This window comes from Netta rufina, assembly GCF_964035555.1.
Source record: "Netta rufina genome assembly, chromosome: 15".
Lineage (NCBI taxonomy): Eukaryota > Metazoa > Chordata > Aves > Anseriformes > Anatidae > Netta > Netta rufina.
The window spans coordinates 5,382,740-5,407,519 of record NC_140138.1 but is presented as its reverse complement, the minus strand read 5'-3'; the positions used below and the strand labels follow the sequence as shown (position 1 = coordinate 5,407,519).

At 60.9% G+C, this 24,780-nt stretch overlaps 1 protein-coding gene across 6 annotated transcripts in view; it reads right to left on the bottom strand.

Annotated features, from left to right (window-relative positions):
- CAPN15 (calpain 15) overlaps positions 1 to 24,780 on the bottom strand; it is a 43,070-nt gene that overhangs the window by 667 nt on the left and 17,623 nt on the right. For 5 of the 6 annotated variants that reach the window (XM_084295691.1, XM_084295694.1, XM_084295696.1 and 2 more), the window contains 9 exons: positions 8,456 to 9,953; positions 5,563 to 5,771; positions 5,179 to 5,362; positions 2,782 to 3,005; positions 1,693 to 1,818; positions 1,448 to 1,600; positions 933 to 1,094; positions 411 to 643; positions 56 to 216 (listed from right to left, as the gene is read on the bottom strand). In XM_084295691.1, the coding sequence (XP_084151817.1) occupies positions 56 to 216; positions 411 to 643; positions 933 to 1,094; positions 1,448 to 1,600; positions 1,693 to 1,818; positions 2,782 to 3,005; positions 5,179 to 5,362; positions 5,563 to 5,771; positions 8,456 to 9,953 (2,950 nt within the window). The remainder of the gene's footprint in view (positions 1 to 55; positions 217 to 410; positions 644 to 932; positions 1,095 to 1,447; positions 1,601 to 1,692; positions 1,819 to 2,781; positions 3,006 to 5,178; positions 5,363 to 5,562; positions 5,772 to 8,455; positions 9,954 to 24,780) is intronic. The other variant, XM_084295695.1, reaches the window with a different exon arrangement.

Below are 24,780 nucleotides of genomic sequence, written 5' to 3'. Positions count from 1 at the left end.
CTTCCCTGCTGCAGGCGCGGGCAGGTCAGCCCCTGCCCTGTGCCACTGCACCCACCTCGTGGCGCTCGCCCTTGTTCTCGGTCAGCAGGATGATGGCATCTGCCAGCGTGGTGGGCTGCGCCTCGATCTGCTCCACCATCACCTGGCGGGAGCTGTAGATGGCCAGGATGTAGCTGGAGTAATCGGTGGCCGGCCGGCTGCTGGTGGGACTGGAGGCTGTGGAGAGGACAACGCGCAGAGGGGGAGATCACCGAGACCATCCCCAAGCACCCAGGAGCGGGGACTGACTGCACTGCAGCGCACGTGGGCAACCTCCACCCCCAGCAGGCTCTTCCCACGGCAAAGGTCGAGGTATTTTAGCACCTCCGCCTCCCCCAGCAGCCCCGCGGGCAGGGTACCCAGCCCCTTACCCTGGGCGGTGGCGGCGGGGCCGGCCAGCACCGTGCTCCAGTGGTTGAAGGCACAGCACACGACGGCGTACTCGCCGGGCTCCAGCATCACGTCGCAGTTGACGAATTTCTTGACGGCCCGCTTGCTGTGAGCCATCAGCCGGCCCAGGCTCAGCTTGTTGCCACTGGTGAAGGTGGCGCGGAAAACCATGATGCACAGATCCAGCAAGTGGCTGTCCACCGTGTCCGACCGCCTGCGCCCCCAGGGGAGAAAGGCAGGCATCAGCTGGGTGCTGCCCCGCAGGGCAGAAAGGCAGACCCACAGTCCTCCCCCTGCCCTGGGGGCTGCCCAGGAGCCGCTGCCTGGGTTTGGGTTTTGGGTTTTCGTAAGCCACGAGGATCAGAGAAATGCCAGTGGAGGCTCATCGCCGAGTTCTGCAACCCCGCGGGATGGCGTGGGGTGAAGAGGTGGGATGGGGACAACTTCAGGGGTTTCTCCCAGGGCTGGGTCGCCGCCTGCAGCCCTCGCGTTGCCTTGCTCACCTGCTGCCCTCCTGGAAGAGGGCAAACTCCAGGGTGGCACGCTCCAGCACCGTCAGCGACGTCACCGTCACCGGCCCGTTGGCCTTGTTGGGGAACATGCCCTGTACACGCACCTCGTGCCAGTCTGAATGGAGCTTGCAGATATCCACCGAGTCAAAATACCTGTGGGGAAGCTGGGCTCAGCACCAGGGGGGTCCTCTGCGGGTGCGCTGCTCTGCCTCGTGCCCCAGCAGGCTGCAGCTCACGCAGCCAGGAGCCACGGGCACCGGAATGTCCCCCGCCTCCCCCTGGGGATGCCCGGCCCTGCAAAGGGACTGGGAGGAGAGTTACAGCTCCAGGGACCCACTGATGCCCACCACACCCTGTGGCTTTTGGGGCTTTGCCTCCCCTGAGCAAAGGAGACCTAAACCCATGACCCTAAACGAAGCAGCCCGTGAGGCAGTGTCACCCCACAGCCCCCCCATCATGCTGTCTGCTCCCACCCCCCAGCCTCCACCTCCCGGGTGTTACTGTACTTAATGAAATCGCTGTACTCCATCCAGAAGACCCCCTCGCTGTTGTCTTGGGGCATCAGGTCGTGACGGAGGGGAGCAGGCCAGTGGGGCCACTCGTCGGACCAGCTGCCGTTCCAGGAGAAGCGGCCCCAGGGGTTTCGGAGCCGCAGGAGTCTGGGGGACGGGGAACAACAGTGTCAGAGGTCCGGGAGTAAGGAGGCTTTCTCCTCGGGCTGCTGCACTGCCAGCCCCCACACCGTGCCCACCTGAAGCCTTGGACATCCCGCAGGTCCAGGATGGAGTAGGCGTGCCGCGGACGCAGCCCCATGCTCTCATAGGCCACGTCGTCCACCTTCATGTTGCCCCCGCCGCAGGACGCGCCCATGAGGAACCTGCAGAGGGGACAGCAAAAGGCTCAGCGTCCTGCAAGGCACGGGGGGAGCTCGTCCCCATCACTCGAGGCACGGGGCAGGCTCCCCGCAGCGGGCTCCTGTGCATTCCCTCTGCAACCACACCGCAAACCGCTCCGGAGCAGGGCCCCGACCCTGCTGGCCGTAGCTCAGCCTGGGCAGCAGCGAGTTTCCTCCATCCCCTCGGGTTTCTGCTGAGCCCAGGCTCCACGGTGAGCTGCTCTGAGCAGCAGGGCGCTTGGCTGGCTCCCAAATAACACCAGACGGACAGGGCAGGGCTGCCCTCCCCACGCTGAATCCCCCATCCCTTCCCACCTGCAGGGCTGGGAGCCCCGTCCGTGCACAGCGGATCTTTGCCCAAACCTTCCCCATTTTGTGCCAGGCCCTGGGGTCCTGCCAAGGGCGTTGCTGCTGCACACTGACAGGAGCAACCCTGCCTTCAGCCATCCCCCCAAAAATGACAGTGACTTCCATGGTGCAAAGCTAACCTAACCGCCTTCCTGCTCCTCCTGCTGGGGCGATGAGCGGGAGGATTTTGCTTTTGCTTTGTCTCCAATAGCCCGAACAAATGCCCAGGTAGGGGCAGCAAAGATGCCAGGTACGGGTGGGAGACGTGCAGGGCGCAGGACTCCACAAGACAAAAGACTCGAAGCGCAGCAAGCGGGCTCGATGCCAGCCACTTCCAAACTGTGAGGTAGCGGTAAGCGAGCAGAGGGAAGTTCACCAGGGGTTTAATTATGGATCAGAATGAACCAAAGGAGACCCCGCTTCACAGAGCTCGGAGGGGGGGCTCTGTCAAGGCTTCAGACAAACGCCAGGTGCGATGGACCCCCCCATTAACGCACTAGGACCTCTCCTCCGAGCCCCTGCAGGTGAGTGCAGCCCCCTCGCCCCCCTCTCCGAGCGTCCCTGCTCCTGCCACGGCGCCCTCCTGCCTCGTCTTACCCAGCCTCCTTAGAGCTCAGCATTTTGGCCCAGATGAGGTCAGTGTCAATGGGCTCCTCGCGGGGGTTAGTGGAGCTGACCTGCAGCATCAGGCTCTCGCACGGGGCACCCGTTAGTGTAGCCAGGCCTTCGATAGCGCGCCCCGCCTGGAGGGCAAAGTACGAACCATGAAGCTTGGCCAGAGCCTTCTCAATGAGGGCGACCCACAGCTGCTTCCTCTGGGCCTGGGGAGAGAGACAGAAACACGTCAGGAACCTGGGCAGGAGATGGGAAGGCAAGGGGACCCTGCACTGTCCGTCCAAGTGGTTTAATTCCCACTTGGGAAGACGTCCTGGAGCTGATGTGTAACGGGTGCCTGGATGCCGACACGGCCGCACCTTAGGGTTTCTACCTGGTAGCACCAGGCCCTTTCCTTCCATCCACCTGGATTTTAAAAAGTTCAGTAATGGAAACGGGCACTGAGCACATCTCTCACACACACATTGCTGCAAACAAAACCCACCACGCATGTGGTGAAGGAGGCTGCCTAGAGCACGCGTGGCCGTGGGACCCATCCCATTGCACCCATGGCACTAGGAGGCTGCTTCAAGGACAAGCTCCCAAAACCCCTGTGCAGACATGAAAACTCCCCCGGTTCCATCCCGGGGACAGCAGCAGGATGTGTTTTTGCAGGGACAAACTCCCCCTGCAGTCCCTTCGCTCCAGGCATCGATCTTGGCATTGCCAAACCGAGGGCGGACGAGGTGCAGGAGCTGCATTACGGCACCCAGAGCTCTGCAGAGCCTCCGCCAGCCCCGTGGCGTGGGCTCAGCTCCGCACGCAGCCCTCAGAGCCCTGCCCGAGCCACCACTGTGGGTCCTCAGCGTGCTGCAGGCCGCGGTCACCAGCGACGCTTCGCCGCTTGTCCTGGGAGGAGACGCCTCCTGAGGACAAGGGAGCCAAGAGGGGATGTGGAAGCTGCAAACGGAGGAGCGTGGGAGGTGAGGGGACGTTTGGTGGCCTCCGTGTCTCCAACAAATCCAGCTCAGCTGGCGATATCAAGCACAGCTCAGAGGGCAGCAGGGTGAAGCAGCGGTGCGTGTGGGACCGCGTGCGGCTCACAGGTGGCAGCCAAGAGTTGGGAGAGGGAAGGAAGGCAGCGAGGCAGCTTCCTGACGGGTAAAGAAGGCTTGGAAGCGCCTTTCTTGGGTTTGTTTTTGAATCCCCCACTCAACCAAAATTCACGTTGCTTACTCCTGCCCGAGAGGCAGTCACCGAGCTCTGCTAAGAGCCTGATTTCCTTCAGTTTTATAACCCCGTGTTTCCTCTTTTAGCCCCACGTTCAGCTCGCGCACCTCAACACTCCACAGAAAAAAATTCATGACGATCCCAATACATCTGGAAACAAAGGCGAGGCAAGCCCAGCCCACATGAAAACCTCCAAGTTCCAAAAAAACCAACCAAACAAACAACAAAAAAGACACAGCTTGAAATTGGTAAGAGGGAAAATAAAGCTCTGCTGCCCCACGCCCCTGCCCCAGGGCTGGGCCACCTGCACACTGCGGGGAGGAGAGCTCAGAGCAGGGGTTTTGTGAGCTGCAGCAGCATTAGGGTTCCCCAGGTACTCGTTGCCAGGCCCTGTCCTCTGATTTCTGCCTGTCCTCTGCTTCTGTCCTCTGACTTCTGCCTCTGCAGCCTGGCTCAGGGCCCTGTGTGTTTTAAAGCAGGGTCTGGATTTCAGAACCAAGTCAAAGCCCATCGTCCCCGTCCCTCCTGCTGACGGCAGCCCTGCGGTCCGCGTGGCAGATCTGTGCAGCCTGAGCTGCAATGAAGACGTTCTCAGTCTCCTTCATGGAAATGATCCCAGCAAGCGCCCCCGGGCCTGGCAGGCAGGGCAGAATGCGCAGTGACGTCCCGGAGCGGCTCAGGGAGCTTCTTTAATCCTAGCAGATGCCACCCGAGTGTGCTCAGAGCCACCGGGCACTGGCTCGAAACAGGCTGCTCTGTTGTGTCCCCTCCCTCCCCGCCGCCCCTCCCCGGCACAGCCAAGCTGCCAGCCCTTCCTGCCGAGCAGAGGAACAGCTTTCGCTCAGCCCCTCGCAGCGCACAGCCACGGAGGTAGCAGAGTTCCCTTTTGTGTGCAGCATAAAGATGTCTTCCCCTGCTAGCGAGCTGGCCTGCAATGCAGAGAGAAGTGATGGAGAAAAAAAAAAAAAACGCAGAAGAAACTTCTCCGCTGCAGCCTGGAAAACGCCAAAAGGGGCCTGAAATAGGTTGATGGGATGGCCTCAAAGACACAGCACAGCTGTGTCTCCTCCCACCCCACTGCCTTCTCCTGGGCTTGGGGACGAGCCCCCCTTCCCCCGGAGCAGTGCCCACCCCCTCCTAACCCCCTGTGCCCCCCCTGGGGCTGCTGACCTGTGAGAAGAGGAGGTACCCGCACTCGTCGCAGGGCAGCATGTCGTCCACCAGCACCGTGGTCCACGTGCCGTCCTTGCACAGCCGCACCTGGTAGGCGCCCTCGGGGCACAGCGTCCTCGTGATCATCACCCTCTCCACCAGCTCCGGCCGCTCGGCCAGCACGGCCAGGGCGCTCAGGAACCTGCCCGGGAGACGGGGCTGGGCTCAGCGGGGTGTGGGTGGGCAGCAAAGCCCCTGCCCGGCCGCCCAGCGCAGGGGGAAGGGGCCGGGCACATGCCCGGGGTGGAGAAATGGGGTTGGGGAGGGCTGGGGGGCACGATCCGGGTCCGGACGGTGGGGGATTGGGGCAGGAGGGTGTTGCCCTGGCTCTCGCCTCCTTACCAGCAGTTTCCCAGCAGTCCCTGGAGGATATCCGAGGACCTGGGTGTCCGGAACACCGACCACTTCAGCAATCGGTCTTTGAAGATGCTACAGTTGATTTCGTGGGGTCGCAGCCACTGCTTCACCCGCTGCTGCACGCTGTCACCTTCCGGGAATCCCACAGACTTGGGCCCAGGGTGGAAACTGTCATCTACAAAATTGACTTTGTTCTGCGAGAGCAAAAGGCAAGGCACGGCATCAGTGTGCAGCTGTGTGGCACGCAGCTCCCCGGGGCCTCCGGGAACGGGGCTGGCTTGGAAAGCCACACATCAGTTTGACCCCTCGGGGCTCCCGACTGCATCTCCAATCTGCCTGTGTGTGTTTTAGGGGAACCTCCCTGGGCAGGGAACATCTCACACCTCACGCTGGTGCTAAAATTTGGGCGGTGGGGTCCCTTGGCCGCCTCTACAAGTGGCGAAGCCCACGAGCAGCAAGGCTCTGAGGAAGCACCTGGCAACCAAGCGCTCCTCGGTCCGAGCCCGTGCCACGGGGCGAGACCCCCGGGGCGGCCCCAGGCGCTGCTGGCACAGCCCAGCCCCGTGGCACAGCTCCGCACCGTGCCAGCAGCGCCTTCCGCAGCCAGATTCAGCCCAAACCAAGCTGGCAGCTGCGAAGCCCTCGCTCCCAAGCCCGATTCCACCCACCACCAAGCACTGAATAAAGTCAGGTGAGCTAAACAGCAAATAACCCCACAAACACCCCCAAATATTAGCCACGGACGTAGGATGGGAGCGCAGAACTTCCCCAAGGGCAGAAGGATGGCTTTTTTGGACAGTTTAACACAGGGTGAAGTAAGAACTGGGATTTCTTTGTTACCGTTAATTACATGGAATTAACTTCTTTCAGCAGCAGCCCTCTCTGATTTAACCGAGCTGTGCTCACCACGCCAGCGTTCGCTCTGCCTCTTCTGTTGCAATCCCGGCTCAGTGATGCGAACATTTCCTACCCGGTGCCTCAATTAGTGCTCCCAGCTCCTGCTCTGCAGAAGGCTGTTTTTCAGCTAGTAGCTGTCACCACTCCCAGCCGAGGCCACAGAGAGTCCCGAGGCTCTGCTGCCTTTCCCCAGGGGTGCAGCGGGCACTGCGGCTGGCAGGGTGCACGCTGCCGAGCGCTGGGCAGGACGCTCAGCAGGCACTGCCAGGCACCTGCACGGTCCCTGGGGGGGCAGCAAGGCTGCTCACACATGGTGCCAGACGAGGAGCCCCACTTGTGTCCCCTGCGAGGGGATAAACCCGCAGACAGGAGGGCTCTGCGGGCAGAAGTGGCAGAGAAGGCCCGGGCAGGCAGAGCCCCGGGCTGTGCTCCTGGTGCCGTGCCCGCTGCCGCCTGCTGCTGTGCAGAAAGGGGAAGGACGTTGGGTTGGACGAGAGAGAAATCACGAGATGGGGATGAGCAAGAAGGGGAACAGCACGAGACAGGATGCAGCAGCCCGGCGCCAAGGGGAAGAGGTCAGCCCTGCCTCCTCCCAGCCGGGCGAGAAATGATAAAGCTGAAAACTGGGGGCCAGGCACCGGGAAGCACGGGGACAGGCGCTGCCAGGACAGCAGAGGAGGCAGCGATCCCTGCAGGGAGCACAGCTGCGAGTTGAGCTGCTTCCCCCGACACACAGAGACTTTAAAAAGGCAGAAGATTTGGCCAGCCCGATGCTCTCCTCCAGGGGAAGGCTGAGCAGCGCTGCTCCCACCAAACGCAGCTGCCAGAAGCAAGCTTTGAGGCTCCTAACATCCTTCAGGCCCGACTCCACCGCACAGAAGGGCTGCTCCCTGCCTCCACAACAGGCCGTCCACTTGCTTAAAGGACGGGGCTACGCAGAGTCAGGGTCTCCCCGATATAAAGAGTCTGTTAGCCACAGGCACGCAGCAATCACACCACCACAAACAGCCCCAAACCAGCATCACTCAGCAGCTTCCTTCCCCACTCAAACGCCTCCACGGGCACTGGTGAGAGCAGCACAGCCCCGGCCGTGGGAGCGCTCCTCGGCCCGCGCAGGGAGAGCCTCGACGCTGCGTCAGAGCGGGACTGCGGCTCCCTTCCCATCTGGTCCTGAAGAGCTGCAGGCTCGCTCCAGGAGGAGGGCAGGGAAAGAGCAGCGTTCGCAGGAGCATCGGGTGCCACTCGGGGCAAAAACGGGGCCAGCAGAGCGCTGCTGGAGACTGAAGCCCAGCCAGAAACTTCACGCTGGGAGGGAGAGGCACTAGGGCATGCTCCTGAGACCCCCACCTGAAGGCAGGATGCAGCCAAACCTCAGCTGTCCTTCCCCAGACGGGGCTGAGCCATTTGCAGGCACAGCTGCGCATTCGCAAACACCAAAACCAGCAGGCTGAGCAGCCCCAGGACAGCTGAACGAAGGCAGGACTTTGGGAGCCTTGAAAACCCCCGGCACAGATGCAGCGGCAGCAGTGTCCTTTGCCTGCAGCACCTCTTGATTCCTGCACCCCCTGCACTGCCGGTGCTGCCCATGAACACTGGTGACAGCAGCACAGCCACATGCCCTCCTCCCCAGCCCTCCTCGCCCTTAGACAGGCAGGGACTGTGCTGATCACCCCGTAATGTTCCCTTCTCTCAGCTTTAACACACTGCCAGGATCCAGCTAATGCTCCAACCTCCTCACCCTTGGGCGGGTGTTGAATGGGATGGGTCGCCTTGGAGGGCCCCTTCACCCTACAGATCCCCCCCCATGGATTTCAAATACCCCATTTCAGGGTTTCCAGCTGGCACAGGCGAGCAGCTCCCCTGCAACCTCTGTCCCCAAGCCCCACCGGGGCCCTGCCCATGCTGAGCACCCTCCCAGGGTGTTGAGACGGGGCCTCCCCGGAGCGAAACCAGCAGCAAGCCCCGCTCAGCCCGCTCTCACCTCCCTGCAGAAGGTCACGATGTTTTCCCACAGCGCCTTGGCCTCGCCCTCGTCCGTCTGCCTCCTCTTCTCCACGTGCATGCTCTCCCTCCTCTTGAGGGCCTTGAGGCCCTTGCGCTGGGCCACGTAGTGCTGCGGCGTGTGGCAGGCGGCGCAGTGCTTGGCCTTCAGCTCGTTGAGCAGGGTGCAGGCGGGACAGGCCCACTGAGCCGGCCTGTCCTGGGCTCCGGGCAGCGGGGACGGGAAGAGGCGAGCGACCTTGCGGGCGGAGGGGGCCTTGCTGCCGCAGGAGGGGCAGGAGCCCTTGTCGCCAGCGCCGCAGTCGGGGCAGCGGGGGGACGGCTCGCCCTGCGCGCCGTGCTCCTGGAAGCCGTGCAGCTTGGAGGAGCCGCAGGCTTTGCACTTCTGGGCCACGGTGGGGTTCTTGAGGGTGCACTTGGAACACGACCAGGTGGTGAAGTCGGGGCTGGAGGGGCTGCAGGGGGTGAACCTCACCAGGTCCCCCGCCAGGTTGATGGTGTCGCTGCCTTTCTGCGTGCCGCAGGCCTCGCATTTGCTGGCGCCGGAGGAGTTGAGCAGGGAGCAGGCGCTGCACTTCCAGTGGGACGGGCTGACCTCCATCTCCTCCTCCAGCACGCTCAGCCGCTTGGTGGACAGCAGCTCCTGGAAGCGGGCAGCGGGGGCGCCCCGCGCCTGGCCCTGCGGGGACCCCTTCTGCCCCGCCGCGCTCGGAGCCCCGGGCTGCGGCGCTTCGGGCCCCGGCATCTGCAGCTGCGGGGGCACCTCGCGGCGGCTGCGGGGCACGGGGTTGTTCTGGAGCCCCGGGGAGAAGGGACTGAAGGCTGGCATCTTCTGGGCCTCTTGTTCCATAGCCACCGGGCCCTGCGCGGCCACGGCGTCGCCCTCAGAGACCTCTGCAGGGACCAAAGGCTGCGGGGTGGAGGGGGCCATGTGAAAGCCCGCGGGGGTGATGACTTCAGGGACGACCAGCGCCTCTGGAGGGATCTTGGGCAGGGAGAGCTTGCGCGGCCCACCGCAGGCCGAGCAGGAGTTGGCAACGGGCGTGTTGTGCAGCGTGCAGCGCTGGCAAGCCCAGCCGCTCTCCGGCTCCCCTTCGTCGGGGCTCTTCCCCTCCGACTCCTCGCTGCTGCTCTCCACCTTGGCGGCCTCCTCCCGGGACGTGCCCTTGGGCTCCACGAGCACGGCGGGCTTGGGCAGGACGCCGTTGATGACGGGCAAGGGGGAGCCGCTGGGCCCCGGCTCCGGGGTGAAGCCGCACACCTCGCAGGTTTCTTTGCCCAGAAAGTTCCTGAAGGTGCAGCGGGCGCAGGCCCATTTCTGCTCCTCCACGCTCAGGCGCAGGATGTGGTTGAGGTCCGGCTTCTGGCGAGGGGCCTCGCATATGGAGCACTGCCGCTGGCCGACGGGGTTGAGGAAGGTGCAGCGGGTGCAGGACCACTCGCGCACCGCAGCCATGGAGCCGGGAGAGTGGGAGTTGCTGGAAGAGAGCAGAGGACAGCGTGAGGGTGTTAGAAATGGCTCAGTCTTCACAATAAACATTCCTCACAAGGGTGAGGGCAGGGCCGCCAGGTACGCGTTTTTCCCAGGCTGGCCCAGGCAGGGTTTTGCTTCCAGGAAGGGAACAAAAAGCAATGCAGTCGCTGCTCTCCAGGCACTTGCTTCTCTGGCACTGACAGCGTTTCCACAAGTGCATGGCCACGGGCCAGCTTCCACCCCCAACGCTTCGGGAAGGGCACAAACAGCAGCCCTGCAGCCCTGCTGAGCCCTCTGGTGTCCGTGGGGACGAACCCAGGTGAGCGAGCCCCACACGGCTGCACCCAGACCCTACCCACAACTGCTTTGCCCCCCTCTGGCTTGTCTGTAATGCCGAGGCAGCTCCTGTGTGAGACAGGCGACTGCCGGGAGAAAAGGCAGCCGTGGGCAGAGGCAGAGCCGAGCTCAGGGAGCTGTGGGATCGTGGCTGCAGGAAGGGGACACGGGGAGGGCAGGGTGCCCGGCTGGCACGGGCATGCAAAGCTGGGAGCCACCCGTGCCTCTGCTTGGGAACGCCCAACCTGCTTTGCCTTCTTTCTGCTCCCGGTGTCGGTTCTCTCCCTCTTTCAGGGTCTCTCCAGCCCCCCTCCCCTGCACTTTCTGCTCGTGCAGACACAATTATCTGTGCCAGGGGGAACAAAACCCTCCACTGCTGATGCAGGGCAGCTCAGCAGCTCCTGCCCCCCAGCCTCCAACAGGGGCAGGTTTCAGCGCTGCCTCCCCGCTCCAGCCCCACTTCTCCGGGAAGCGGAGCGGCCGCGGAGCACCAGCCCTCGATTCCAACCCCTGGACCTAACGTGGGAAGATGTCCAACACATGCCAGAGCACCTCATTGTAGGGCAGAAACTGATGTTTTTAGGCAGGTTCAATTTTCAGAAAGCAAACAGCAGCGGCAGCACCAGCTCCTGAGGGGGACCTCTGGGCACAGGGAGAGCAGCTCCCCTCAGGGGCCTTTAGGGAAGGCGATGCCCCGCTCGCACGCATGTTAAGGAGTGGCCGAAGGAACCTCAGCCCTGCTGCTTGTCCTCTGCTCTGGGTAATTTCCTGCAACTTCCAGTGAAGGTGGGGCTGAAACAGAGTTTCCTGCTTCCTCCTCCTTCGCACGAGGACCACAGAGCTCTCCCCCCTGTAAATGCACCGCACGAGAGCCAAGCCTAAAGCCCCGGACACGCAGGGAGCTGCTCCTTGCCCTGCTCCCCTCCCAGCCCCCAGCCCCTGCCCCGTGTGCCACAGACCCCCGGCAGGGCTGACCCTGCAGGAGGAGCCTCCAAGCCCTCAGCTCCTGCCAGGAACAGCAGCCTCAGGCTGTCCCGGAGCAAGGAACCCGCAGCTTAAATCATGGGGGGTCACCACCTTCCCAGCACCCCTCCGAGGATCAGGTTCGACCCAATGCAAACGGGAACAAAGAAGGGAAAGAAACCCTTCTGTGCCGCAGAGGACGGGTGCAGAAAGCTGGGAGATGCCCACGGAGGGAACGTGCTCCTGGCTGGCCTCCAGCATCCCGGGCAGCAGCACCTGCACGGCCGGCTCCCCGAGGCAGCGAGCTGACTGCATTGCAGCAGCGGGGCCTTGCGGGGACAGCGGCTGCAGCAGGAGCCACCCGGGGGGGAGGAAGGTCCCCTCCGGGGCTGGGGACATGGGACACCCCCAGGAGTACCCCAGCAGCAACCTGAGCACGTCCCCAACCCGGGCTCCTGGAGGCCAGCCCTCCCTCACGAGATCAGATGCAACCTTCAAATCCCTCCTTAAATCAAATGTTTCTCTAAATAAAGCCCGAACCCAAGAAATCCATTTTATTTCAAGAGAGAGCTCGAAAACTCACGCACCGTGCCTTCCCAGTTTGAACTTTACAAGGTATTTATTTACCGGAGTCCTTTCAAGAACCTTTCCCAGCTAAAAGAAACACAAACATTGATTTTTCTGCCTGAAGTCCTGCAGCTGTGAGCCCCTGCGCAGCGCTCTCCCCGTGGCAGCACCGTGCCCAGAAACGTCTGAAAGGAAAAATCAGCCTTCAGGCAGGGAAGGGAAGGGAAGGGAAGGGAAGGGAAGGGAAGGGAAGGAGCCGTGTGCCCAGCTCCGGCAGGGGCGGGGAAACCAACGGGGCCGCGAAGGGCACCGCGATCCTGTCACATCCACTCCCCTCACCGGCTGAGCCGCACCGAACCACGGGCATCAGCAGAAAGCAAGCAAGGGCTGGCAGCAACCCGCACCACCCGCACCACCCGCAGCCATCCCGCGTTGTGCTGGGGGAGCCCCGGCCCCAAAACCAAGCCCTCGGAGCGCATCGGCGCCGCTTACCGCAGCTCGGCACCCTGCAGCCACCGCTCCTCCTGCCGCACGAACCACGCTGGCCAAGGCTTCTGGCCACGCAGCCACGGGACCGTGGCAAAGCACCGTGCCCCTTCCCGGAGCAGCAGAGAGGAGGAGAAGCCCGGGATGGCCGAGGCAAGATGGGTCCCACCGGCGGGCACAGCGGGGCGGGCAGCATCGCCGGGTGTGCCTGATGAGCTGTGGGCTCGGGGAGGCTGCACGGCTTCACTCGGCCGGGCAGGAGCTCCAGGCAGCAGAAGGGAGGTGGCAGCAGGACGCTGCAGTGCTCTGCCCTGCTGCTGAGCTGCCTGCGCTCTGCCCCGAGCTCTGTCCCTGGCCGTGGGGAGCTGCTGCCTCTCCCCTGCCGTGCCATCCACCCGCTGCTGGGACCTCCAGGCTTTCTCCTCTGGCAGCTCTGAGAAAAACCAAAGCCTCCCAGAAGAGTTTGCCTTTGGACACCTCTTGCTTTCGCTGCTCCCCCGAGGGTCTGGAAGTCCCCTGGCAGCAGCAGGGTGGCGAGCTCTGGCAGGGAGCTCCCTGCCTGCTCGTCCCCAGGGAGGCTGGCACGCTTTGTGGGGTGTCCCACAGCCACACAGCTCGGGTGGGAGACACAGAAACGGGAGAGGATGTGGGCAGGCACCTCGGGAGATCCCAAGCAAGCCCCTGGCCCTCAGCCTGCTCCTGTCAGGACCGCACTTGGTGGCAGCAGCCCCTGCCCCACGGCTCCCCTCACCTCTCACAAAGGGGCTGGCAGGAGGAGAAGACCCCCACAGCCAGTCCGAGCCCTGCACTTCTCCTGTAAAACCTGGCTGGTTCCTCTCCTGGCAGGCAAGGAGCCTGCGTGAGAAAACCCAGCCATGTACCCCCCGAGCCCAGCTGCTGTACGACAACACACGCTGCAGCCCCAGAAAACACAACGGAGATGCACATCGCCTGCCCTCTCCCCGTGCGGGAGATGGGTTTCTCCCCAAACAGCCACCTGCAGAGCCCCCTGCCCACGGAGGGGCTTTCTCCTGGGGAGGAGGCACTTGGCAGGGGCACGAGGCAGAGGGCACAGCCTGCAGGGAGGCACAGCCCGGCTCAGCTGAGCTCGTCCTGGTGCTGCTCCCACGCAGCCAGCAGGCAAGCCGCAGGTCTCTGTCACCTGCGGGTGTCAGCAGGGACCAAAGGCATTTCTGGAGCCTCACCGGAGCAGGGCAGGACAGGACAGGAAGGAACAGGGAAGAATCCCTTGTTCTGGCAATTTTTATTTATTTAATTGTTGCTGGAGAGCAGCAACAATTAATTTTTTTTGTTCCCGGGGGAGGAGGTGCTGCCCACGGAGCCGAGTCCCTCTCGCAGAGCCAGGCAAGGGCCATCAGGCTGGGCCAGGGGAGGTGTCAGCAGACGGACTGGCAGAGCAACACAGAGGAGCTCAGCAGGGACTTCCCAATTTTTACTGACTTCTGGAGGAGCATCAGTGGAGAAAAGCAGCCTGATTCATGCCTCGAAACCTCCGAGGCTACAGAAGTGCTTGCACCATGCAGTCAGGGCAGGTTGCTTCAGTATTTCCAAATCCTGCCTCTCCAGCTCCTCCAAAGCGAGCCAAGAAAATAAAGGGGGCTGAAACACCAGCGACCACCACCCAACACAGAGGTGCAGCCGGAATTACAGCGCCAGGAGGGAGCTGCCCCTCTGCGCTCCCCTCCCGCTTTCCACCATCGCAGTTCTTCAGCTGAGCAAGAGGAGAGGCCACAGGGAGCCCTTCCCCACGCTCACCCCTGCTTTGTTGGAGTCTCACACCAAAGCAAGGACGGGAAGCAGGGCACCGAGCCTGCTGCAACGTCACCCACGTGCCCGCAGAGCAGGGCCCTGGCTGGCACCCCAAACCCGCGAGCAAAAGCAGCAGCACACTGCAGGAGCAAGCACCGAGCTGCTTCAGGAGGCCAGACTTATCCCAGGGAAACTCGGCTCCAGAAGGGACTTCTGGAGGTTTCCAGACCAACCTCCTGGCTCCGAGCTGGGTCTCGGAGAAACCCTTGCCAGGCAGATCCTCCAGGGCAGGCCGGGGCTGGGGCTGTGGGCTGAGCTCCAGCGGCACCGCTCTTGTTCCTCAGGTCTGCTGGAAGGGAACCATGGTGGCTACAGCTGCAGAAATTCATCCTTTTGCTGAAGCAGTTGATGAAATAAAGACTTTTTGAACCTTCCGTGCTAATCTTTGAGGACTCCAGAGTTTCGTTATAGATTTATACCTGCCCTCACTACAGTTACTCCAGGACAAACCCAACTGGCTTGCAGGAAGCCAGCTTGGATGGGGGGGACAAAAGGCAGCTGAGGGACCAGCCCATCCCACTTGTCACACCCTGCCCCAGGCAGGGCTCCCCGGCCTCCGGGAGGTCCCAGTGCAGTGCTGGGGCTCCTGACAACTGCTGGGACAGGGCGATCACCCCTGTGCAGAACCCAGCATCTTCCCCTGCTCACAGCTGGCACTGATGCAAGACAACTGGACTTGTTCTGGGCAATAAAGCAGCGGCGGCACAGGCCGGTTGTTCATCAAAGTAGAAGGGAGAAAAAAAATCTAATTTTACAGCAGAAAACCATGCAAGGGTGAGCACCTGAAGGTGAACGGGGCCATCAGAGACCCGTAACAGCACATAACCCTTCCCTGAGAGCGCCAAGGGGCTCGGACAGACACCACGGGTTTTCCAAGCTGCTGAAACACCCCGGTTTGTGGGAATTTCTCGGTCCCATTGCACCAGATCTCCTGTGGGTTCTTGCAGTTTCCACGCTTTTCCCACGCTGGACACAGCTGGCAAAGTGCTCAGACAGCTCCGCTGTGCTTCACTGGCCAGGGAGAGAAGAGGCTACAAGTTTTAATAAGAAGGTTCCCAGGGGAAAACAGAACTGCACTAATGAGAAGCCTGACAGGAAAAAAAAGAAAAAAAAAAAAAAACAACACACAGGCCCCAGCTAACTGGAATTGATTCAGCAGGGTATTTTTGTAGCAGCCAACAAAACCACAGAAACTGCTCTCCAACTGCGGCTCTCCCTGCCGCTTGCTTTGCAGGCACCTCCCATAACCAGGGCTCGCCTGCCCTAACACAGACAGATGTTAGGGGTGAGGGGGGCAGTTGCCATAGGATGGGGGAGAAACGATTTCCAAGGCAACGTCAGTGAGTACAACTGCTCGCAAAGGATGCGAGTGGCGCAGAGAGGGTGCTCCCCGACCCTTCGCTGGCTGTGCCAGAGGAAAGCCCCAGGAAAGCTGCTGAGAGCTGGCTGGGAAATGGGCAGAGGCAGAAGCCCAGCAGGGACAGAAGCAGCTTGAAAGCTCCTGTCAGGTGCACCAAAACCCGGCGTGGATGAAGGATGGAAGGTGAGACCTTCATCGCTCAGAGAGTCCTTTACAGGGCTCAAATCCCTGGCTGGGTTTGGCCTGGGAAAAGGAGAAGAGGAGCAGAGTCTTTGAAGGCTTCAGCCCATCTGAATACGTGGGCACTGCAGCTCCTGGCTTGCTGCTGCTGCTGCAGGAACGCGGAGCAGCCCAAAGCAGCCCGGCTGGCAGGAGCACGCCGCACACTCCCTTTGCCCGGAGGGTGCAGACACCCAGGCAGCAGCATCCCGACCCGGCGTGCTGGAGACGTTTATCAATCTCCACGCGAAATCTTCAAAGCAGAATCCGAATCTGGAAGGCTTGCCCCGTGAGAAAAACAGGAGGTGCATCATTAGCCTTCGGTATCCCTTAATTGCTTGGGTGTCAGAAGATGCTATCTGGGAAGGAAACCAGCTCGGCCAGCACAGCGCCCTGCAGAGACAGGGCCATGCGCAGAGGCTCCTTTGTAGAGAAAAGGTTACCCAAATTTCTGCCCGAACAACGAGAAGAATCCCTGGGGATATGAAAGAAAGAGGCAGAAAGTGTTTCAAGGAGGCTGGCGAAGTCCAAGCCCTGCCTTTGATCAAACGCTGTGAGCTTCTGCAAGCCCTGGGCTCCCTCCCTTCAGAAGAGGGAGCGGGTACGTACCCTCACCACGCCTGCTAGTGCTGCTGCTGGTCCTCAGCTCAGCTACTTCATTTAGTTTTTCCTATTTATTTTTTCCTACATTTTCCTATTTTTGGGGTATCTGAGGAGATTAAGAGCAAACAGTATTAAGATCCAATCGCATCCAAGTCCTGCACCCCGAGGAAGATTTATGTGCCATTAACTCGGCCCAGCATCTCACCCTGGCTTAAACAGGTTTGACAACGGCTTAATAGATTGATTTTGCTTGAGGTGGTGCTGAATTAACGACCTCAACCCATGCCTTGCCTTATACAAGTGCATTTCCTCACCGACTTTGACTAAAATCCACATACAGCGGATATTTGAATCCCCTTAAGGGCAAATACACAGGAGGAGGTACACTGGTTTTACAGTTTTATTCCCAGTTTCATGAAATTGGAGAAATTTGGGTGTAGAAGGGCTCCCTACTGACACCCCGCTAGTGCTAAAAGCTTTGGGAGTGCCTCAGCGTGCGTGCAGCCCCACGAAAGCTGCGCTTTCAGAGCAAAAAGGACCCAAATCCTCCAGCAAACAGCACAACAAGCCAAGAACTTACTTTCTTATTGCTAAAAAAAAATAAAATCTTTTCCAACAGATCAATAAGGCTCACCACAGCCACGCACAAGAGCCCTTGTGCTGCACCATCCTCGGTGTCCTTACAAATGCTGGAGCCAGCAGAGAGCCCAGGCCTCCAGCAGACCGACAGCGCCGTCCTGCTGGGTGCTGCGGCTTCAGCATCCTCAAGGCGCAGAGCGAGGATGCACGTGGGGAACACGAGCTTTGGCCTGATAAAATTTGGTTAGCTACCTTGCATTTGTTTGTTTGGTTTGCTTTTTTAATCCTTATACTCCATCTTTGGACTGAAGAGTCTTCCAGAAAGCTTCCCACTTAAAATAAAGTCACCCAGCAAAATTTACGAGCAACTGAAACAGGGGAAGGTTAAGACTGAAGTAAATCCCACAAATGAAGAGGATGCGTCTTACAGGCAGGCTACTAAATGAACTAATTACCTGCTCACGAGTTGGCTTTTATAAAAATTATAAAAAGCCTCGATAAAACGTTCTGAGAGGCGCCGTACATCAGCTGCTGGCCCTTCAGACCCCCTGAACGCGGCACGAGCGAGACGCCGGCTGCACACACGTGCTGGTGGGTGCCCTCGAGCCCTGCCTGCTCCCTGATGTTGAGAACAAATCCGGTACAAACGCGTGCTGCCGCTTCCACACGCTCACCTCAACGGCCCCAGCAGGAGGGAATCTGCAATTACTCACACGTGGAGGAGGCTGAGTGCTGCTGCGGAAAGGAAGGTAAATGAAAGACTTCAAACTCTGAAAAGATCCCTTTGGTTAGGAAGGAACAGTTCAGAGGACGGGCGGGGAATCTGAAACCTGAGCACCCCGGGGCTCCTTAACGCAGCAGGAGAGGAGATCCCTGCAGAGCAGCCACGGCCCTGGCACCAGCAGCTCGCTGAGGACTGACCAAATGGCACCGAGTCGGTCACACACCCAGCAGGGAGCAGCAAGGACACCGCAGCCCCTGGGACAAGCTCTGGCACCAGCCTTCCATGGAGCAAGGTCCTTCACTCCTCAGCGTGTGCCAGGAAGGGGCTGGGTGAGACCAGGAGCGCAGGAACCCCAGGACAAAAGCACCCAGAGCATCCTGCAAGGAGAAGCCCTGTCGCACGCTGGGGACAGGCTCTGCTCTTGAAATCCCGAGGGCTCCCTGCTGGTCTGGCCCCAGCTGTGACCAGTTTGATGCTGAACATCACGCAGGTGCCTGAGAAACTTGGTGGTCCCATCAGGAGCAAAAACCTGCAAGCCCCCGCTGAAGTTTCGTGCAAGATGCAGAGAAATCAGGGGAGGGGAAGAACACCAGGGAGAGGATTTACAACCACCACGCCAGAGCTGGGAGGACACGCTGGGGAGGAACAGCCAGAAAGATTTCGTTTGTTCCTGCTGCTCTTACACCAACTCATTTCACTACCAAAGGGCACAGAAGTTGGTAACAGCAGTGAACCAGGAGAAGATCCCAAGAAGTGCTGTGTGGGTTCACACCTCGGAGCATCAGCAGCAGTCACCAAACGGCACCCGGGGAAGCTGCAGAACATCCTTGTCACCGGGTTCCTTTTGCCCATACAGAAAGTTTGCCAAACAAACCAAAGCAGCAGGACTCAGCAGCTCGGTGCCCTTTGGAACGGAGGGGGGCAGAGAAAGGCTGGGGGTTCCCCGAGCCCTGGGCCTAACGAGCGAGGCGCTGGCAGAGGGAGGAAGCAGAGCCCCGAGCCTCCAGCTCCTGAGCTGTGGCTGTAACCTGGCCGTCATCCTGCCCCCCTCGCACAACTGCTGCCAAAGGGGGAAACTCCTCAGGACCCCGAGACCACCGAGCTCGGCGGTGGCAGCGTCCCACGCAGCTCCCAGCCGTGCTCAGGGCACTGCAGGCAGGACCTCGAGCGTCCTGGCAGAAGGAAAGGCAGCGTGGTCAGCTGCCAGTGGCTGTCAGAGTCCCTTTAGGGTGATTAACGGGCCTTAATGAGAAGCTAAGCCAGCCCTGTGCCTCGGGAAAGCAGCTCCGACTTAATAACCCGGCCAACGAGCTTCGCACTGATCTGCAGGAGGAAAGAAAGATCGCCAAGGGACAGGGGAAAAGAGGTGAGCTCTGGCAAGGGCTGCCAGCCCTGCAGTTCAGCCCACGGTCAGATCAGGGCACGGTGATGCAGCCACCACAGCTACAAGTGGCTGTGGAGGGCGAATCGTCCCGAGCCGTTTGCCACCAATGCCCCCGGCCAGCAAGTACCGCCCGCTCTCACTGTGCCTGAGCAGCTCTGCTCCTTTGGCAAGAAGAGGCCAGAAGGCAGAGCCCAAGGCTGAAATCCTCTCTGCTACCTCAGGAACAACACCTGCAACCCCTCAGAAGACGAGTGACCCCGGAGGAGGATCTCAGCACACCGAGCAGCAGCTTCGGGCGCTGTCCCAAACGAACAGGGCATCAGAGCTCAGGCACACATGCTCCCACTCGCTCTTCCCCTCAAGCCCCTGGCTCCAAACACAACTTTCAGGGGCACTTACGTTCACTGCCAGATGTTGGAAAATCGTGCAGGGAGGCTTGGAGCAGCCTCCTGCACTGCAGCCACGTTCCTGCCCTTCACCGCCACGCTGGGGTGCAGCGGGGCCGAGGGCTCGCGTGGTGAACGGGGCTGCCTAGCCCTGCGGGGACAGCAGAGGCTTCAAAGAGCAGTAAATCCCACCGACCTCGCAGCTGGCTCCAGCCTTTCTCCCTCCTGGATCCACCTCCTCCAGCTCTTCCTCTTCCCGGGTTATTTCAGGGCAGAGAGACGAACGCAGCACGGCACCGAATTTGTTGCTGCATCAGGCTCCTTCGGGCAGGCTCGGGGGGAGGCAGAACGAGGGGGGAGGCAGAAGCTGCCTTAGGTGCTGCTCGGGCTCGTGGCAAACGGCCCGGCATCTCCTCCACGCACCAGGCTGGAGAAGCGATTTCTTCTGACAAACGGCGAGAGCCTGCAGCAGGGTGGGCCCCTGCTGTCACAGCCGGTGTTCCACACAGAGGCTTACGGGCTGGAGCGGCGAGGGGAGGGTCCGGGCAGCCGAATGCTCCACGCAGCACTCACCCGGGGAGATCTCAGCGACTCGGAAGAAGCTGAAGGCTGCTAAAGAGCTGCCTGCCTACCCAGGGTGCCGGGGGCAGCAGGCACAGCACGCGCTGGACACGGCGCTGGGACGCACAGCGGGACGGCTCTGCACATACCTCTGTCCTGGGGGGTCACAGCTCGAGCCTTGGGGTCACTTCTGGAACCTTCAGCCTCAGAAGGGATCAAACCTTGGGCATGGGGGCCTCTGGGGTGAGAGCCAGAGCTAAGGGGCACCCCGCAACGCGGCACCGGGGGATGCTCACCCAGGCACCAAGAGCTTATCAGAGACAGCCCAGCTGGCTGTGCAGTGTGCACGGGCCGGGAGGTCAGGAACTAAAAGCTCCTTGTTTGTAGGGGCTCTGTGACGAAAAGAAGGGGCTGGGACACCAGGTGGCTTCTGGGGAGCAGCACAGAAGCCCTCTGGAAGCAACTGCAGTCTCTGTTTGGTCCCCAGCAAACACACAGCTAGGGCTGGGCCCTTCTCACCTTGCAGCGCCCGCCTGCCCGATTACCTTTCCACCAAGCACCCGGGGAGGTTCTAGACAGAACCGGGAATGACTTTCCCCCTCCAGCCTCCGAAACACCACCAGAACCGGGAGGAGCTGAGACCCCTGCCCGTACACACCTTCTGGGTTCTCCTCCCGTGGGGTGTGTTACCCAGCCAGAGAGCAAGGCACTGACAGGGGCTTGTTGTGCCCAACCACAAAGTCTACACCGAGCCCAGAAACCAAACATGAATTTCTCAAGCCCTGGCAGTGACTATCCACCATCCTCTAACCCCTTCCTACTCACCAGCTTCATGATTTCCAGCCCTCTGGGGCAGGCCAGCCCGGCTGCCTGCACACAGCGCTGATCTCAGGAATCGAGCAGGTCGAGGACACCGAACTGTTCCCGGCCCAGAAGTCGCGGGGTTTGGCGAGCTGTGAGAGCAGCGTGCCCACTGCCATGCCCCGGGCAGCCACCGCCGGCAGCGCAGCCCTCGCGTGTCCTCCCCAGCCCCCGGGGGAGCGCACATCCCGGCATCCCGGAACAGAAAGCAGCTGGAGTCACATCGAGCAGTGCCAGCAGGAAGACGAGAGGCTTCCAGACACTGCTCTCTTTCCACTGACGCCGTCTTTGTGGGCTCTGCTCCCGCTGCCCCGCACACAGCTCCCCCGTCTGCCGATTTTCCACTGGTGGGAAAACCTGGGAGGTTTCTCCAGTTTTATTTTATTGAAGTAACAGGGGCATATGGTTTATCACAGCTATTAATGGGGTTATGCATATACACAAGAAGAATCTTAAGAGAACAAAGCACGCCTCTGAGCCCAGGACTCAGGGAGCTACCGGGACCTGTGCGCACCCCAAAGCCCACGCCTGGCACAGGGCTGGAAGGAAAGGCAACGATGGGCCAATTCCCAAGGCTGCATTGCACAGTAAAGGTTTCCCTGCCCCCAACAGGGAGGGGAGGAGGCAAGGAAAGGAGCAAGCAACTGAAGTCATTAAGCTGCTCCCTCCGAGGAGCTGGAACAGCATCAGCCAGGAGGGTGGACTCTTGGGACCCAAGGACACGATTCCCCGTACGCAGCCACCTGCACTCCAGGGGCATTTGAGGAACCACTCCCAAAGCAACCCCTGCAGGGGAAAGAAGTCCGGATGAAGAAGAAGCTCTCTTTGCTGTTTCCATTTCTCTAACTGTCTTTAAGCCAGTTAAGCAATTTCTTTTTGAGTGTGGGTCTGCAGTCTGCCTCCAGGAGCCTGCCCTCCCCGGAGCGCACAGCAGGGCAAGGACAAGACACCTGTCTGGAGTCAGAGCCCCGCCGTCCCTACACACTGCAGGGATTGCTGGCCCCGTGCTTCCCCTCTGCAAATATCGCAGCTATCCCAGGCCCGCAGGATCTCAGGGTTTTCCAGCACAGTTCTGCTTTTGCCTTTCCCCTTTGCACCTCGGTTTCCTCTGGGTACCGAGGCAGAAGCCTTGCTGACCTCCAGCATGCCCATCCTCACAGCTTCCAGCACGTGTCCAGCGTTTTAAGAACACAGCGAAGAAAACACCTTTGAAGCTTCAAAGACTGCAAAGAAGAGGCTAAGATGAAGGCACGGGCTGTACTTCTGTTCTGCTCCCCTAACACCCGGCCTCAGTGCAGCACAGTCTGTGGAGAACGTGTGTGTTCTGCACCAGAAAACACCAGCCCCTGCGTGCGCTGGGTAGGCTGGGAGGAACAGGTCTGCTTGCCAGGATGAAGATGAAGACCACCTTCAATAATTTTTCAGAACAAGGAACAACCTCAGACACCACACACGTGAAGAACAGCGACTGCAGCTCCCTCCTGTCCCGTGCTGGCGGCTGTCACACACTCTGCTTTCCAAAAGACCAGGTCTCAGCACCCAGTCGAGGCTGGGAGAAGAATTTTCCTGCTGCCGTAGCCCAGACAGCCTGAGGGACACGGCTGGGAAGAGCCAGGCACGGCCAGGATTCCTCCACAGCCCTCACCTCCCGCGTCAGGTCCCTGCTGCGTGGGGAGATGGAGGAGGAGATTTACGGGTGGCCAGCAGCCTGCAGCGCCGCTCCGTCGAGATTGATGCTGCACCTTACAGTGCTGGGAAAACAAAACGCAAAGAGGAGTGGCAGAACAGAAAGAGAGAATGAAAGGAAGGAAGGGGGAGAAATGGATCAGGAGACACAGCGCGGCTCCGAAGCTGTCTGTTCCCATCACTCACAGCTCCACCGAATAAATCAGCTGCCACTTCCAGCTCTGCGCCCCAGTCCCCGCAGTGCTGAGCCGTGGACTGAGTGCGGGGAGGGGTGGGGAGCACAGGCAAAGCCCAGGAGGCAGAATCCCACCCGTCTCCACAGCAGCTGAAAAGTCAGGCTGGATACGAGCGGCACAGGAGGCCCGGGGCAGCTCAGGCTGCTCCCAGGGCAGGAGGAGGGACACCCCCACCACCACCCCCTGCCTTCCACCTTCTCCTTCCAGTGCTGCTTGGACACAGATGCCATTCCTACACCACGGTCAGAGACGAGCTAAATTACGTCCTGCAGCTCCAGGAGATGCAGCTTTGCACCAGGCCTGCAGGGAAAAGGCTTGAGCAACTTTTGAGAGAGATACCTGAGCTTCTAAAAGCCACCCTGGGTCTTGTCAGAAGGAAAAGAACTAAAGAAAAAGGCATCAGCCCGCACTTCTCAGCGGCACACTGCACAGGGCTCATCCCCTGCCCCTACAAAGGGGCCAGAAGGCAGAAGTGGTGCTGGATCCAGGTCCTTCAGGTGCAAGGAGCCCCTGGTTTCCCCTACAGACACCCCCACTGGCTGCTCCGAGGAGGACCCCCGGGGAGGTCAGAGTGCCCGGCTGCTCTCACAAAGCCCTAATTCTGCTCTGCAGGACTGGGCGCTGACACACACCCATCAGAACCAGAAGCAAAACCTCCTCAGCAAGCTTTAACAGCTCTGTTACAGGACAGATGGCAGGGAAACACCCTGCCCCGAGCCAGCTGCTCTGCGCTGTGCTCTGACACCACTGAAGAAATTCAGAACGGGTGGGCTAGGGGCAGCCACAGCACTCCCGCCCTGCAGCCCTCTCTTTCTGCTCACATCCTACACTCAGGAGCTGCTGCTCGGCCTCAGCTGAGGCAGCCCCTCCGACACGTGCCCTGCTCCAGGGCCAGCCAGCAGAAGTCCCTCCGACTCACACGGCACCCTGGGGGCCTCCAGCCTCGGTCACTCAGCCCCTCGCGCTGTTTGCTGCCTCCTAAAGATGAAGCACGCTGGGGTGAGTGCTCCGACAGGGATCCCAGGCCAAATAAAAGCCCGGGGCAGTTTGTTGGGATGGAGGGAATCTGCTAAAGCCCAGCTCCGAGGGCAGGCTGCCGATCCCTGGGCAGGAGCAGCCAGATGTGCTGCTTGTCATGCGGCCCCAGCCCCGAACAACCGCCCCTCTGTCCCTGGCAGCCCTGCAGCGCCGGGACGGCTCCGCGCGAGGGAACAAAGGGCTGCAGAGGGTTTGCCCAGCACGCGCTGCCCCGTCCCCTCCACGCACCAGCACCGACCTCCAGCCCCGATGGGTCCAGCACGGCCTCTCGGGGGCCTCTCGGGGGCCTCTGGGTGCCCAGCGAGCTCGGGGCCAGGTGCTTGCAGCGAGGGCTGGAGGCAGGCGAGGGGGGTGACAGCTCCACGAGTGTTCCCCTCTCCCTTCCTGAAGCAGCTCCCAGCACCTGACACTTCTGCCCACCCCCACGGGAGGGAAGCAGGAGGCTGCTCTGGCCCCAGCCCCTCTCCCGAGCCCACGACAGACACGTGGGGTTAATGCAGGGCCATCTCCCTCCACAGCAGACGCTGCACAACATCGGTGGAAGGGCCTGGGGCTCTCACCCTGGGTCTTTCACGCGACCCGAGTTGAACAGCAAGTACCTCCCCTTGGAGCACACACACACGCACAGTTTCCTACATTGGTTCCTTCCTCGCAGCTGCTCAGGCAGGCTCCTGAGCTCCCTGCTGTCACCGCACCCATCCGTCAGCTCCTTTGAGAGGACCGGGACTGCTGCACGGCTCCGGGCTACATGGGTGACACCTCCCCAGGGGCCCAGGGACTCGCCATGAACCACGGGGCCAGGCTCCTGCCTCTGCAGCAAAAAGAGAGTCAGGAGAGACATGCAGAAGGCGTGTTCTGGAAAAAACAGGTGGGGAATGGGCCTGAGGGCACAAGGGAGAGGAAGAGGAATTTGCCCTCTTACTGCTGGAGCCGTTCGGGTTCACGTGAAGACTTTCAGTTTCCACTCCTCCACGCCATCCTCTGCCTTCTCTACAGCTCCACAGCTCTAAAT